General features: G+C 47.9%; 1 protein-coding gene across 2 annotated transcripts in view; it reads right to left on the bottom strand.

Annotated features, from left to right (window-relative positions):
• Positions 1-17,500, bottom strand: part of mtcl2 (microtubule crosslinking factor 2) — a 51,654-nt gene that overhangs the window by 18,107 nt on the left and 16,047 nt on the right. For both annotated transcript variants that reach the window (XM_030360973.1, XM_030360974.1), the window contains exons 5-10: positions 4,042-4,104; positions 3,239-3,406; positions 2,068-2,221; positions 1,194-1,791; positions 572-869; positions 1-239 (exon numbers count right to left, since the gene is read on the bottom strand). The exon at positions 1-239 is cut by the window's left edge and continues 10 nt beyond it. In XM_030360973.1, the coding sequence (XP_030216833.1) occupies positions 1-239; positions 572-869; positions 1,194-1,791; positions 2,068-2,221; positions 3,239-3,406; positions 4,042-4,104 (1,520 nt within the window). The remainder of the gene's footprint in view (positions 240-571; positions 870-1,193; positions 1,792-2,067; positions 2,222-3,238; positions 3,407-4,041; positions 4,105-17,500) is intronic.

The following is a 17,500-nucleotide window of genomic DNA, read 5'->3' as shown; positions in this document are numbered from 1 at the left end:
GAGACGGCCGGCCCCAGGGGAAGCAGGGAGGGGGTTGCACCCAGGGAGAGGCCCCTGCCTTCGGGCATCAGAGTCTGGGGAGAGGCCCCTTCCACCTGGGGGTCCCGGTCCCCAACAGGGGAGCCTCCCAGGCTGTCTACTCTCTCCACAAACACCTGCAGCTGGCTGTGCAGAGCCTGCAGCCTGCTGGTTAGGGCCGCCACCAGAGGGCGCTCCGCTAGATCTGACAACTCGGACATCTGGACCACAGAAGATAAGGGAAAACGAACTAGTCATTAATCCCTGAACGGTAATCGTGGTGTTACTGCAGCATTAGGGGAAAGGACAAAGATAAGAGTATACGAATTGAAAGCGCAACCCAAACATAGATGGTATAGGTATAAATCGCTGTAATATATCTATATAAATGACATTGTTTACATAATTTATTTTATTCTCGCTTATATTTTCATTCTTATCATTTTACTTGTGTACATCATTCATTCTGAAAACACCAAACCACACAATGAAAGCATCACTGTAATACATTCAGACCAAATCAAATCGTTATCGGACGATCTTTTGAACTGACTTGGTTCTGAGGTTTGTCCGGGTGGTCACATGACCCCGCCGGCTCCTCCTGACAGACCAAGTGGTAGAGGGACGAGGGAGAGAGGCAGTTGGCCTCGGTGGGAATGGTCAGCAGCTGGATCGCCATGGAGACCAGGCGAGCCTGCTCTCTCATGGCCAGCAGGGCATCATGGTCCTTAAACCGCAGGCAGGCAGGAAGTGACGTCACGGCGCCGGAGCTGTCAGCCGGTGGGCACCTCTTGTCCCGTGTCTCCAGATGGTCGTTCTCGCCCCCTACTGGACCCTCCCGGTGTAGCGGACTGAGGAGGGGGGGGGGGGGGGGCGAAAAGTAGAATAAATACTTTGAAAAGGGAAAGGTACCATGTCACAGCTGAAGTACGTTGAATGAATGAAGAATGAGGAGCGAAAATGTATAGTAGCTGAAACTGTAAAAATAGTAGTAGAAGTAAAGTAAAAAAACGAGTGTCTTAAAGAATTTGAACAAATCATTTTAAAAGGGGCAAATATAACAACTATATAACTAACTAACGACTATGCAATGACTGAAGAATGAGGAATGGCACTGCGGCCACGCCCAGCTAAGCCTATGTTCCTAACGGACAGGATAACCAAAACCGTCTTACCTGCTGGGTAGACAGTCTGCCGCGTCGCCGCCTGGGCCGCACGTCTCCAAGGCCAGCGGTGGTAGTGTGGGCGCAGAGGAGGAAGAGGAGGAGGAGGAGGAGGAGGAGGAGGAGTGGGAGGCAGGCGAGTGGTAGGATGCCAGGTCGCACCGCTGCAGGTTGGACAGCAGCACGCGGTTCTCGTACTGGAGCTTCTTCACCTTGCCGTTCAGGTCCCCGATCTGGAGCCGCGCCTCCCGCACCTCCCGCTCCTGGGGCGTGGCCTCGTCGCTGATGAGCTCCGCCCCTTCCTGGATGGTGTCGCCGAGCCCGCCGTCGCTCGGCGGGGAGCCCGGGCCGCCGGAGGCGAGGGCCGGGCCGGGCGGCGGGAGCTCGGACTTGTAGCGGTTGATCTCGTTCATCAGCAGCTTGTTCTGCTCCTCCAGCTCGATCAGGGAGCGCCGCAGCAGCTCCGCCTCCTCCTCCACGAACTGCAGGTGCCGCTGGAGCTCCATCACGTTCTCCGACGAAGCCCCGCCCCCGATGACCATAGCCCCGCCTCCGAGCGAAAGCCCCGCCCCCATGTGGCCGTTCATCCCGGTGAGATCGTGAGGTTCGTCTGAGATGTAGAGAATAAAAAACACTCAGAAAGCTAGGATAGTCAAGTATGTATTTCAAGGGTTTACAGTCGTCTGTCCAACCCTCCTCCCTTGTCTATCCCTATTTCTACCACTTCATTTATATTCCCTTAAATATTTGAATGCCACTTTTATTAGATATTTATCATGTCTTTGACGAAGCGTGTCGTTACTATCACTAGTGTGATCGGCGTTCAGGGGGTCGGGCGGGGTCGCGGCCGCTACGTGCCCCCCCCCCCTGACGGAGGCGCCCGTACCTTGGGGTCCCTTCATGTCGTCCATCTCCGCCCGCAGGCCGCGGTTCTCCACCTCCAGCTCCACGATGCGACGGCTCAGCAGGTTGGCCTCCTCCTCCACCAGCTTCAGGTGAACTCTGACCTCCGCCTCGCGGGTGTGGGGCGAGTCCGCCACCTGGTGGTGAAGGGGAGAATGTCACGATACGCATGGTATTAACACTAGTACTACAACTACTGCTACAACTGCTACTCATAGTACCACTATTAGTTGTACTATTACTACTACTGCAGCTTCACCAGGTGATTGACTACTAGTACTACGGCTTCTCATGCTACCACCTTTATTACGACAACTACTTATGCTACGGCTACTAATACTACCACTAATACTAGTACTGCAACTACTTCTTCTAGTACTGCTGCCGCTGCTGATTCTAATACTACTACTACTACTACTGCTACCTCTCCTACTACTACTACAACACGTTCTGATAATATAAGTCCTAATGTGTGGAGGAAATCACATTATTAGTATTATTTTTAGGCCATAACAACATCAAGCTGCAGCAGTAGCTGCAGCCTCTATTGCTATATCGCTATCGCACAAACGTAATCGAATAAAATGTGATTGTCCTTACAGAAGAGGTTAGTGCTCCACACACTGGGACGTTGTGTGTGCTGTGTTACTAGACCTGACCAGACCACATGAAACTAAATTCGCCTTGCATGAGTTCACCCTTTCATGTCCCCCTCCTCCTCCTCCTCCTCCTCCTCCTCCTCCTCCTCCTCCTCCTCCTCTCTATTCTAGCCAGTCTGTCTCTCACTACAACAGTACTCCACTCTGTCGCTCACTACAACACTACTCTACTCTGTCTGCTTCCAGGCAGTTGTGAACCTGTTTTGGTTCTGCATCGGGTTTCAGTTAGGGGACCAATCACAGCCCTTGCTGATGCGCTGCCTTGACGGAAGGGTAACATTTTTGGGAGGCGCATGTCAGGCCCTCGCGGTGGACGCAAGGAGGGTCCGCAAGGAGGGTCCGCCAGGACATAACGGGTTCGTAAACCCCTTGCATTGCTTCGGCGTAGAATAACTAAGCCTTAAACCACCACACTGTTGTGACTAAAGCACCAAAAGGGGGTGTGACCACTGAGACGGCCTGAACAGTGGCTCCTCCCCTCCCCGGTCCACCCACCTCCTCCACGGTGAGGGAGGCATCGACGTCTCCGTACAGCGAGCGGTACTTGGCCAGCTCCTCCTTCATGGCCTCGCTGTCCTTCACCAGACGGGTCAGCTTCTTGCACATCAGGGCCGACTCCTCCTTAGCAAAGTGGAGCTGGCACTTCAGGTCGGCACTGTCCTCCTGCAGAGAGAGAGGGAGAGAGAGAGGGAGGGAGAGGGAGAGGGAGAGAGAGAGAGAGAGAGAGAGAGAGAGAGAGAGAGAGAGAGAGAGAGAGAGAGAGAGAGAGAGAGAGCGAGAGAGAGAGAGAGAGAGAGAGAGAGAGAGAGAGGAGATTGAGAGAAAGGTAGACAGACGCAGACAGAGGGAGATAGAGAGAGATATAGGGATACATATTCAAAGATAGATATGCGTACATAGATAGGGAAAGAGATACAGAAATACAGAGAGAGACACACATAGAGCAATGGAAAGATATTGTGGCAGAAAACCAGAAAACCATAGGCACTTTCAAACATCGATGTTTAGCATTGAGTGCAAAGAGTAATAAGAGCGTTCATAGGCTCGAGGCTACTGTTTCCACCTCTTTCATGCATCTGTTCTCTCTCTCCCTCTCCCCCCCTATCTTTATATAGATTGACAGACGTCAATCTACCTCCGACTGTTTCAACATTGATGTGCTGAAGGAGCAGTTCAGTGCTCTCGTTGATTCATTAGATCTTAGTTTGTGTGTGTGTGTGTGTGTGTGTGTGTGTGTGTGTGTGTGTGTGTGTGTGTGTGTGTGTGTGTGTGTGTGTGTGTGTGTGTATGTGTGTTACCTGTGGACAGAGCTTCTTCTCTGGTTTGTTGTTTGGTCGCACCCCTCTTTTCTTTTGGGGGTTCTGCAACATAGAGAGAGAGAGAGAGAGAGAGAGAGAGAGAAAGAAAGAAAGAAAGAAAGAACTTAATCAATACTACATCGTTATAGATCTATAAAGATCACAGACTTTTAAACAATCTCACACTGGTTAATCCAATTATTAGGTGTTCTTCTGAAGTATTATCACACTGTGTTAAAGCACCACCGAGCTGAATGAAAGTATTTCACAGCGTACCCCTGCCTGTGTACACAGTGAAAAACATCGCTCCGAGCAGAGCATTTCAATATAATGTCTGGCAAACTCAGGATTTTTATTTTGAAGAACCGGATTAAATAGGTAACACGGCAGAGAAAGGTTTTCAGGTTCAGCTATGGGCACAATCACCACGGTGTTAAGGGATAACACCGGTAACAAAGAAAGAAAGGAAGAAAGATAGATAGAGAGAACGAATAAACAAACCCAGAAAAGGTAATATAAAGGCAGAGTACCTTGGAATGGGGTTTGATATAAACAGGGAGGTAGGTAGAAAGCTGTCAGATATGGTGCAAGAAAATGAGAGCCTGTTGTTGACTGTTAAACAACACAGGCACGCACACCTCTGTTTCCTCAAGTGTCTGCTAGACACTGCATTAGCCTGCTCTAAATCATAAACTCCCACCGTGTTTGAAGAAATTCACACACGCACAAACACGCGCACACACACACACACACACACACACACACACACACATCAACCCGCACCTACTTGCAAACGCACACACACACACACACACACACACACACACACACACACACACACACACACACACACACACACCCACCCACCCACACCAACACTGGGGGCACTGCGGTGTAGAGAACATTGTCTGGCCCAGTCTGTTTCCATGGAAACCAGCCACTCTCATCAGGGGAGGGAAGCACCACAACAAAGGACCGCTCAGAGATAGGTGAGCCAGGAAAAAGGGTCTCAAGTCTGTCTGTCCGCCTGCCTGTCCATCTGTCAGGCAAACAATATATCTATCTATCTATCTATCTATCTATGTATCTGTGTAACCCCTGCTCTCTTCTCGTACATTCATCCCTTTGTCTCATCTCTCCTCTTCACTCCTCTCATTCCCTAACCATCCCTCCGTGGAGGGATATTTGTTCTGAGCAAAAGAAGGAGTTCTCACACATCAATGGCCCGGCCTGATAATGTCATTGATTGTGTCTGGAGGAGAAACACACTGGATCTGCTTTTTTGAAACAAAGCTCTGTCTTTTGCCACCAACGGGAATAGTCCCAGTCACGACCACATCTGCAATCAAGTCTTCTCAAGCACACCCCGTTCATAATGGATGGGGGCCTCGAAATTGAGCTAAGGGGAATTGATTCGACTGTATCGTACAATCGACCAGTTGCTTGTCTGATATCCTCAACCTCTCAATGCTTGTGCTCGGGTGATGGCAGAATGTGAGCAATACAAAAGGGTCTGCAGCATCCATGCAGAATCATGCTGAGACCTTAAGTGCTTTTCAATAAGCTGCAGCCTTTTTTGCCCTGAAAGTCTTCATGTAGTGTTCTAAAGTTTATAATAATGATTATGTTGTCTGGGATTCACTCTTTCTCTCTATAGCCTCGTTTCTACCGCAGGAACGTTACCTTGGAAGGAGAACCTTTGCAGCACCTGAGTGTGTTTGCACCGCAGGAACCAGGGTCTAAATTGATTATTTTGCCCCCAGAAATGTCCTTGCCTGGGGGGTAGGACTTTCCAAAAGAGCGGTGGGGGTGGGTCTTGCAGCGCTTAACATTACTGATTGGTCGCTGTTCATTTCAGACAATGTTAACATCTGCAGCTGCAAACATACTGTTTTCCAATTCACTTCGACCTGCAGTTGTCTAAATCACACACTCTTATTGCATCCGTAGTGGTTAACTTTATTCATATAATTATCTCCCTCTGCTGTATGTGTTGATCATTCATCTTGAGAGCAGTTGGATATCAATCTACTCCGAAATCATATTCCCTGGCTGAGGTTGAGGATTGGATCCATCTGTCTTTTTCACTCTATTCAGCACCGCCTAATTCTCCCACCCCCACACACACACACACACACACACACACACAGACACACACACACAGAGACACACACACACACACACACACCTCACTACATTCCGCTGTCCGGTGCTGTGCCAAGCAGATGTAACTGCCCTGTAAACAATGCCCCAACACCCTCTCTCTCTCTCTCTCTCTCTCTCTCTCTCTCTCTCTCTCTCTCTCTCTCTCTCTCTCTCTCTCTCTCTCTCTCTCTCTCTCTCTCTCTCTCTCTCTCTCTCTCTCTCTCTCTCTCTCTCTCTCTCTCTCTCTCTCTCTCTCTCTCACAACACACATTCTCTAAGTATTTCACTTCATACACCAGCCTTTCGTCATGTTGTGTATCTCCTGCCTTCAGAGGATACCCATGTTATGTGTAGAAAGTGTTCAGAAAGAGGCAGTAGCAGCCCAGAATTGGGAATCATTCAATGATTGGCGCAAAAACGTGGACAGACACACACACACAACAGCACACACAAGCACAGACTTACACACGTGCATGGTACACACACATTTCTTCTTATGTTTCCCTGGTCTCTAGAGGTAAACACCAAAGGCCAAAAATGTGTTATCAGATGACACACAGCTTCCCAAACTCCCCCGGTGAGGGAGGGGGGGAGAGAGAGAGAGAGAGAGAGAGAGAGAGAGAGAGAGAGAGAGAGAGAGAGAGAGAGAGAGAGAGAGAGGAGGGAGAAAAAGAGCGAGGTGATGCAGTGTAGGCGGCCGTTTGGCCAACCCTGCATGCGGTGACAGTAATAATAATAATATTAATAGTAATAAACCTCAGTCAGGTCACTAAAGTATGTGCACATGAATGATGAGCTGTAAGCACTTCGACATTGTGGGCCGCTGGACAGGAGCCAGAGGGTAAAGGTGTCTTTATACAGTACGCTGTTATGGGCGAAGACAGGAAGGAGATTTAACAGCCATTCCGGTCCCGCCCCATCTCAAGGGTGAGAGGTCGGAGAGAGAGGTAGTGTGTGTGTGTGTGTGTGTGTGTGTGTGTGTGTGTGTGTGTGTGTGTGTGTGTGTGTGTGTGTGTGTGTGTGTGTGTGTGTGTGTGTTTGTGTGTGAGAGAGAGAGACCGAGAGCACGCGCGAGAGAGAGAGAGAGAGAGAGAGAGAGAGAGAGGTTAGTGTTCCATCTTGATGTTGCATTACTGCGGCCAGAGAGAGAGTGTGAGAGAGAGAGTGATAGAGAACAAGTTGACAGGCAGAGTTAAAGTGATTTGCTCTAAGTGTCCTGTACCAGGGTCAGCTGATCTTGTAGACTCTTCAAATCATAGTGATGTTCGCTCCTTGTGGTTGGAACACACGCACACACACAAATACACACACGCACACACTCACAGTGAGGCCCTGGGATTCTGTGAGCCTTCATCATTGTCATCATCATCACGGTCTAAGTGGTAGTCACTGGAACAATGAGGGCATCCAAAACACACAAGTTATTGTATAAGCAGTGTGTGTGCGTGCGTGTGTGTGTGTGTGTGTGTTTGTGTGTGTGTGTGTGTGTGTGTGTGTGTCTGTGTGTGTGTGTGTGTGTGTGTGTGTGTGTGTGCGTGCTTGTGTGTCTCTTTGTATACGCCTGTCCACTCGCCTTTCATAAAGCCTTTTATAATCGTAATCAATTATCAATAAAATAATGAGACATGATTTTTAAGATAGAGAGATTAGATTTTTCTCTCACTCTCTGTCTCTTACACTCGGTCACTCAGTCTCTCTGTCTCACACTCTCTCTGTCTCACACTCTATCTGTGTTACTATGCGTTCCTCCATGGCTACTGCTTATTTAGCAAGTGTGTGTTCAGTGTGTGAGTTGGTGCCCTTGAACAAATAAACCGGTTGAAATATGATCTCAAAGCATAATATTCCTCTGAATTATTCATGTGTCTATGCATGTGTCCTTGTGTGTCCATGTCGATTGGATGTGCTGCATGAAGTATTTTAAAGAGTGTGTTTCCTATTTTATGTGTTTGTATGTGTATGTCCGCGTGCATGTGTGTGTGTATGTGTGCGTGTATGTTCTTTAATGTGCATGTGCGTTGTTTTTTCTCTGTGCACGAAAAAGGCCATGCTGGGACAATTGGCTGAAAGAGACGTGTGTGTTTTGTTCTCTGTGTGTGTGTGTGTGTGTGTGTGTGTGTGTGTGTGTGTGTGTGTGTGTGTGTGTGTGTGTGTGTGTGTGTGTGTGTGTGTCTGTGTCCTTTCTTTTCTTCTCCTCTCCTTTCCTCTCCCCAAGGTCTTATTGCCCCCAGTGTTTTGTTACCGTAATAACCTAAGTGAGGTGCACAAATGACATTTACATAACATGTTACCATAGCGACTGCTTCCTTTTGCCGACCCTGGCAGGAAACATGGAGGATTAGCAAGCGAGATACAGAGAGAGAGAGAGAGAGAGAGAGAGAGAGAGAGAGAGAGAGAGAGAGAGAGAGAGAGAGAGAGAGAGAGAGACAGAGAGACAGAGAGACAGAGAAAGACAAAGAAAGAGAGAGAGAGAGGCTGTGTGTGTGCATGCATGTATGTGTTTGTTTGTGTGTGCATGTTTGTGTTCGCGTGTGTGTTTGTGTGTTTGTCTGTGTATGTTTGTACATACAAGAACATACAAGAACATACAGGAAAAAGCAGAACAGAAAGCAGGAAGTAGTGCTGTCAGCCTATCTTTAGCTTCATGCCACTTTTGACAATATTATCATATAATATTATCATACAACATTATTATCATGTCATATAATATTATCATCATATTATATAACCTCTTCATGCCGGTCATTTTGCCTGTGGAAGGCACAATCTTTAGTGCAGAACCAAGGCCGGCTCTGTGACCTTTAAATGGCACTTCAAAGAGGCAGGGATCAGACGCAGGCAGGAAAAGCACAAAAAATGTCTCATACACAAACGCAGACACACCGTCACAACACATAAAATACACAAACACATGGGGCAGACCACCGGCCTTCTATCGGTCTGCCTGTCAGTTTAAACCCTCTGATGACGAGAGAGAGAGAGGGGAGAGGGGGAGAGAGAGAGAGAGAGAGAGAGAGAGAGAGAGAGAGAGAGAGAGAGAGAGAGAGAGAGAGAGAGAGAGAGAGAGAGAGAGAGAGAGAGGGGGAGAGAGAGACGGAGAGAGAGAGAGAGAGAGAGAGAGAGAGAGAGAGAGAGAGAGAGAGAGAGAGAGAGAGAGAGAGAGAGAGAGAGAGAGAGAGAGAGAGAGAGAGAGAGAGGGGGAGAGAGAGACGGAGAGAGAGAGAGAGAGAGAGAGAGAGAGAGAGAGAGAGAGACGAGAAAGACGCACTACCAACGCACTGTTGGTACTGTCAGTTCCTGGCCGCAGGGCCTTCAGGACCTCCTTAGTTTAGACTTTGGATACGCTTCAGCAGCTAATATAACACAAGCCAGTATCAAGCCAGAAAAATCCCTCTGGGACTAGAAGTCTTTCCAGACCTCAACCTTTTCAGATTAACCACTTGCCGACGGGTCACATTCTGCCGCCGCACCGAGTGAATCCTGGTAGACACACAAACACATCTCTGGGGGGGGGGGGGGGGGGGGGTTTGCAGCCTCCGTAACCTCCACAGTGGGGGGGATTCCCGTTTAATAAGCCGTGGCTGACTTTGACTCCGTGTGAGGGGGGCACAGACGGGCGGGCGGGCCCGTGTTGTGGAGCTGGGGACAGACGTCGTCCGTCCAGCCCGGTTATGTGTTCACAGGAGCAGCTGATGTGATAATTGCAGGTGACACCTCCCTGACACTCGCCCCGTTTGATGCAACATAACTGGTTTCTTGGGACTGGGATTACACACACACACACACACACACACACACACACATACAGACAATGGCGACGGGTGAACGCACGCGCACACACACTTACACACGATGGCACGGGTGAACAGTCACGTGCACACACACATACAGTAACTGCACAGAGAGAAGTAATCAATCCAAAACTAGGAATCAGTGAATTATTGATAAAAGCTGGACTGTGACTCCATAACAGTTAATCTTCATATACATATATATGTATATATATATAGATATATAATACATGCATTTTCTAATCTAACTCTCCTTTTCATGTTTCTCTAACATGACACCTCCTTGAACCCGTCTTTACCACAGACATTTCGATGGGGCCATTTCCATGTAATAGAATATCAAATGGTCCACGGTGGTTATGAAACCATCCTACTGTAACTCTATACCACTACATAATAACTGGTATCCAGGGCGGTCACATCTTAGAGTTGAGATCTGGACAGTCATTTGCGCTGCGAGGCTACAGGGTGGGAGTGTGTTTGAGTGTGCGTGTGTCTGTGTGTGGCCAATGGTTCAATACTGTCCCCTAACATCAGACCAGAGGACGGAGATAAATTTCCTTTACTGCTTCCTTTACTGCTGAACTCTGTGTGTATGTGTGTTGGAACGATACACATGTATGTGCACGTGTATGTGTATATATGTATGTGTGTGTGTGTATGTGTATATGTATGTTTGTGTGTATGTGTATGTGTATGTGTATGTGTGTGTGCGTGTGTTGATGCATTTCTGGATAGCTGCTCACGGATTCTGTTCCATTAACCAATCAGGTTGCGTGTTACTTGTCCCTCGTCTTCGATAGGCCGGTGTGTCACGCCAACGTTCCATTTCAAAAATGTTCACTATTCACGTTGGATTCACACTGACGCAATTCCACGACATTGGCTAGTGAGAAAGAGATCGCCTCACCACGGACAGAAGAAAAGACGGAGGGACGATGCGGGAGAAAAGGAGCAAGAGAAGCAAAATGTTCATCGATCACCTGATAACCGTCATGGCTCCCAGTATCCTGCAGCAAGGTCAGACAAGAGCCAGCGATAACAGAAACACAGAAACAGAGAGAGAGAGAGAGAGAGAGAGAGAGAGAGAGAGAGAGAGAGAGAGAGAGAGAGAGAGAGAGAGAGAGAGAGAGAGAGAGAGGACACACACATAAATAATATATGAGTGGATAAGATATATACAAATTAAACGTCCCTATGGATAAGCTGAGGAGAGAGGGGAATCAGATGCAGCGAAACAGAACGCATTAGCAGAAGAGACAGAGAGACGTGGAAAGAGAGAGGAGAGTAAAAAGAGAAGGGAGGAGCGAGGAACTGTCTCTTCACTGTCACAACAACACAGTGAACTGTAGAATTAAACCGTGGAACCGCCATTATGGGAACCATGAGATACGCTGAGCAGAATAACACATAACACACACAGTGCCATAGAGGGCGAGAATAGCTTTCTTACAAAAAGGCCCTGCAGCAGCAAAGAGCAGCACACTTTATTAATGCTCCTCTTTAGAAAGGGTACAGTGTAACTCCTGAGCCTGGAGACAATACCGTACAGTAGCACACATAATGGACCTCTGCCGTACAGTAAGCCCACATAATGGGCCTCTACCGTACAGTAAGCCCACATTAACGGTGAGCTAAAGTTTGACGCCGGGCTGTAGCGGGGAGCTGTTCCGCTCTGGGAGAGAGAAGAACAAAGGAATGATGAGGGAACAAAAATAACAATCATCCCGCCATGAAAGAGCTGCGAAGACACATTCAGTCGCGGTAAGAGATAGAATCCAATCCCCTCCTATCTGATGGGGTCCGCGTTAAGCCCAGGGTGTTAAAATGGAGATGGATCAGATAGAGATGGATGGATACTCTAGAGTCTAGGTAGGCAGTGGGCCTTGAGGGGGCCGTCCCAGACGGTGAGGGCTCCTCAGGTTTCAGAGCGGATACAGTAGCCCAAACACATCAACATCTGACTCTGGCCAAGGAGTCGACAGCGGCTGTCGCATGTTATTGCATCGCATTAGTGACGGTAACCATAGCAACTGTGGCACAGCCGTGGCAGCCCCCCACCCCCCCCCACGATGCCGGGGTCCCTGTGGAGCCCCTGCCGGTAGCGCAGCAACGTCCACGTCCCCACTTCCACCGCGCTGATCCCCGGCAGCACACTGATGATGTCACTTACAGAGGCTTCATTTAGAACAGGGAAGTGGATATAAAGAGGGAGGAGGGGGGAGGGAGAGGGAGGGAGAGGGAGGGAGAGGGAGGGAGAGGGGAAGGGTGCGCAAGGGAGGGGGAGAGGGAGAGGGAGAGGGAGGGAGGGAGAGAGAGAGGGAGAGAGGGAGAGGGAGAGGGAGAGAGAGAGAGAGAGAGAGAGAGAGGAGAGAGAGATGCTGTAGAGGGAGTGGAGGAGGGGGAGGAGAGGAAAGGAGCCGCGGTAACAAAGTAAAATAATAAAGGTGCTACACTGAAGAACAAAACGACACGGAGAGAGCAAAAGAGAAAGAAAGCAAACGTCTCTTTGTCCATAAGGACCTTGGCCCAGGTTAATTATAGCGCTGCTCAGCCACGTTGAGGGTGAGAGAAAGAGTCAGAGAGAGAGGGAGCCATTCTGTGTGTGTCTGCGTGTGTGTGTATCTGATGGAGAGACAGAGAGAGCGCAAAAAGCGAGGAAAAGAGCGGTTTGAAATTGAATGCAAGCCTTTTATTACAGTATGTCGTAATACTAGCAAATATATATGGTTAAAAAAAGTAAGTGTGTGAATGGGTTTTCTGTGTCCTATTTGCAATTTGTGTGTTAAGGTTTGCCAAAGCATGCCTGCACATGACACAGAGCTACCAAAACCACCAAGCATCACTCACTTGTAAAAACACGTAATTTGAATGAAAACTGGACTGTCCTCTTTTTAAAAGCTGTCCGACAACACTTTAGAAAGGCTGCTATTACTGACGTTTCTTTCTACTTCATCAGTGGCTTGGCTGGTGTCTTCATAAACTTGGACCACAGTAGTAAGAAAATACACGGAAACCACACCGGCTGCCTTATTAAGCAAAAACAAGGATAAAAATAAATAAAATGTTGGACATGACTCAGTCTGTGAAGCTGTCTAGGCTTGACTGGCTGTGCCTCAGTGTTTGAGTAAGCTGCTAAACCAGGGCTGGGGCTGTGACTATGCTGCCAGCGCTGGCACCCTGCTTCGCCCGGCTCCTGGGTGCGACTCCCAACCGCCCTGACGAGTCACCACGCACATGCAGCACATCTCGCACACACTTAAACCCAGGAAATCAGGATTAGGGTCTAAGTTTAGCTATTCGGTTTGGAATAGTTGGGTTTAGCTAACGGTTGTCTGTGTCAGAGTTCAGGTTTTCGGTTTGAGGTGGTTCGTTTGAGGTATTGGGTTCGAGATAGTGTACAGGCGTTACAAAAGGTTGGAAAAGGCAATGTGGACACAAGGATCGCTGTGGTGAGGATCAGAGCTATGCTGCTGATCTGTGAGTCTGCTTGTGCCCACATGGGCTTTCAGCAGGGTGAGCCTGATAGCTATAAACGATAAAGAGAACAAAGACAGGATAACAACCATACTAAACGTTTCTTTATATGTGTACCAGAACCTTAGGCCATGAAAAACGATGGTCATGGTATAGGACCCAACTTATATTTTACGATGGCTATAAAAGGCTAGAGCGTTGTTAGGTTGTTAATGTTTGAAGATGTGTGTAGCTTACAGACAAGATATCGGTCTGCTAAGTACATCACTGGAGACACCAGGATACATAATTAATGTGTAATTTAAGAGTGCTCGATGCAGAGTGGACACACGTACACTCACACAGCTAAATGCACACAAACGAAAAACAAAAGCACACAAGTAGTACATTTTTGGCACACACATGTAACAACACACATATAAATCAAATAGACTACAAAGTATCTAACCCAGACAACATATCTGATCTAAGGAGCAATTAATCTCAAAGTCTTTAAGAGCTTTGGAGGAACATTCTGTGTGTGTGTGTGTGTGTGTGTGTGTGTGTGTGTGTGTGTGTGTGTGTGTGTGTGTGTGTGTGTGTGTGTGTGTGTGTGTGTGTGTGTGTGTGTGTGTGTGTGTGTGGTTGGAGCTTTTAGAAAAACCCAAGGGTGCCTCTTGTCAATCTCTAGACACAACCAAACGATTCAACAGCCCTTTCATGGTGGAGATGTCTGGAGGGGTGAAGTGTGTGTGTGTGTGTGTGTGTGTGTGTGTGTGTGTGTGTGTGTAGGGGGGGGGCAGAATGTGGGGGAGGGAGGCTGTAACAAAGAATAACAGAGATGGGGGTGGTAAGAGAGAGGGGGGAGAGGGCAGGTGTCCACATATTCCCAATCTGCTCTCTATGTACTATTCTGATCTTCTTCCCTTGTAGCAACATGCACACACATTCACAGTAACACACAAACACAGACACACCTCTGCGACGAGAATACATGATCAGACAAAAACTGATGAGAGACATAAGGTCTTCCTGATTTATCTCTTGGAAATATCGAAATTCTATCAAATATCCAAGGGAGAAATTTAATATCATGGTTTTTTTATTTGATCAAATTTAAATGAATACATTTTAGAAGGTCAGAGGTACAAATTGTAAATGTGTTCATGGGTGTGTACGCAGCATGTATATTGTGTTGAGTGTTGTTTATTCCCTCCCATGTGCAGTGTTAGCACTTCACTCCTATTTTGTGCTAACCATGTGCTTGTGTGAACAGTTAAATTATCACATGAACTCCACCGCAGGTGTACACATGTATGATGCATGATGCTATGCATTTCCCTGTATGTGTGGGTGTGTGTGTGTGTAGGTGTGTGTGTGTCTTTCCCAGGGGAATCTCCTAACTCTGACCAAGAATTACTCGCGGCTCCATTCCTTTGTCCTCTCTCTCTCTCTCTCTCTCTCTCTCTCTCTCTCTCTCTCTCTCTCTCTCTCTCTCTCTCTCTCTCTCTCTCTCTCTCTCTCTCTCCGTCTCTCTCTCTCTCTCTCTCTCTCTCTCTCTCTCTCTCTCTCTCTCCCCCTCTCCCTCTCTCTCCCCCTCTCTCCCCCTCTCTCCTCTCCCCCTCTCTCTCTCTCTCTCTCCCCCCCTCTCTATCTCTCTCTCTCTCTCTCTCTCTCTCTCTCTCTCTCTCTCTCTCTCTCTCTCCCTCTCTCCCCCCCCTCCCCCTCTCTCTCCCTCTCTCTCCCCCTCTCTCTCCCCCTCTCTCTCTCTCTCTCTCTCTCTCCCCCTCTCCCTCTCTCTCCCCCTCTCTCTCTCTCTCTCTCTCTCTAACTAAAACACCTCTAATCCTTGCCTCAATATATCATTCCATGCGTATCTCATTATCTCACTTCCTCATATGCACTGTAACCATGTTGGCATATTTATATATACATAGATTATATATATATATGGATTATTTGTCGAACTTCTTCAATATAGGATTTATAACCCCACAGCCTCTTCTTTTCCAACACATCTCAAATGCATTTCTTCTTTATCCCCTCTCCTTTTCCACAAGCATTCATCAATTCATCCATTCAACCATCTCCAACCCTCCTGTGATAGCCTCCTCTAACCTGCGGACCTGCAGTGTATTCCTCTGCAGGTCTTCCGCCTCTTCCCCTATCTCCTTTCCGGCAGGCTGACCCAGATAGAGCTAACGAGCGGTAGCGGGGATGACCCATTTAACAGCACGCCTAGCTGCACCATCTAAGGCCCCGGCTCGGGCCCCGGCTCAGCCCCTCTGCAGCCCCGACACCGACACGCTCCTCGTTAGCCCAGGAACATACCTGGACCTTCTCTTACAGATACTGACAGACAGAGAGCAAACTGACAGAGAGACGGGCTGAGATACAGGAATAGACTGGGAGAGACATAGACTTACAGAGACAGACTCACAGAAAGAGACTGACAAGAGAGTCACACTGAGAGAGACAGACTGACAGAGAAACACAGACTGAGAGAGACAGACTGTCAGAGAGACACAGACTGAGAGAGACAGACTGACAGAGAAACACAGACTGAGAGAGACAGACTGACAGAGAAACACAGACTGAGAGAGACAGACTGTCAGAGAGACACAGACTGAGAGAGACAGACTGACAGAGAAACACAGACTGAGAGAGAGCAGACTGACAGAGAAACACAGACTGAGAGAGAGCAGACTGACAAAGAGACGGGCTGAGATACAGGAATAGACTGTGAGGGACATAGACTTACAGAGACAGACCAACAGAGAGAGACTGACAAGAGAGTCACACTGAGAGAGACAGACTGACAGAGAAACACAGACTGAGAGAGACAGACTGTCAGAGAGACACAGACTGAGAGAGACAGACTGACAGAGAGAGAGAGACTAACAGAGAGAGAGACTGACAGAGAGTCACACTGAGAGAGAGACAGACTGCGAGAGACAGACTGACAGAGAGACACAGACTGAGAGAGAGACAGACTGACAGAGAAACACAGACTGAGAGAGACAGACTGACAGAGAAATACAGACTGAGAGAGAGACAGACTGACAGAGACACAGACTGATAGAGAGTCAGGGAGAAGATGACTAATATATACTCTTTTGTATTTTTTTTATCTATACATAATTACCAAAAATAATATCTACTCTATTCTAGTGTATAACTTGACACTACATTTGAATACAGTGCAGCAGACAGCATGTTAAAGAGAAATGCAGGAAAGAATATAAATAGAGAGCCAGGAGGAAGGGAACAAGAACATAAAGATGCAATCACTTCTATGCAACCCAGCCTTCAGGAAAAGGAAAACCCAGCACAGTATTACACAATGCACCATCACACTGTCTGCCTAGTGCCTACTAGTGTAAATATGTATTAGCATATATTAACGTGCGCACACTGTATGCTACACAATACAATACAATGACTTCTGTCTGCAGTAATAAAAGATAATCAGGGAACACTAACTTCACCCACTATCCCATAATACCCACACTGACATTTTCAAGGACACCTATAGATGCTCATTGACTAGGTGTTGGATCAGTCACACAAAGTTGATGCAAGCACACACACACACACACACACACACACACACACACACACACACACACACACACACACACACACACACACACACACACACACACACACACACACACACACACACACACACACAGATCCTCTATTTTGGTAGTGGATGGTACATACATTCCTTTGAGGGTAGACAAAGGTTACACACCGACGCACACACGCGTACACACACACTCACGCTGAACTTCTCTACACAATGGGCAGGACTTCCTGTGCGTCGAGAACAAAACGGCGCAGACTGAGGCCAGACTGGCTGAGTGTAGGAGATCCAAGAACTGGTATACACACACACACACACACACACACACACACACACACACACACACACACCCACACACACACACACACACACACGAACACACACGAACACACACACACACGCACCCAAACTAAAACACACACACACACACACACACACACCCACACACACAAACACACACACACACACACACAAACAC

This window comes from Gadus morhua, chromosome 7 (assembly GCF_902167405.1).
Source record: "Gadus morhua chromosome 7, gadMor3.0, whole genome shotgun sequence".
NCBI classification, from domain to species: Eukaryota; Metazoa; Chordata; class Actinopteri; order Gadiformes; family Gadidae; genus Gadus; species Gadus morhua.
The sequence above is the reverse complement of the archived record's forward strand: the minus strand, read 5'-3'. Positions and strand labels throughout refer to the sequence as shown.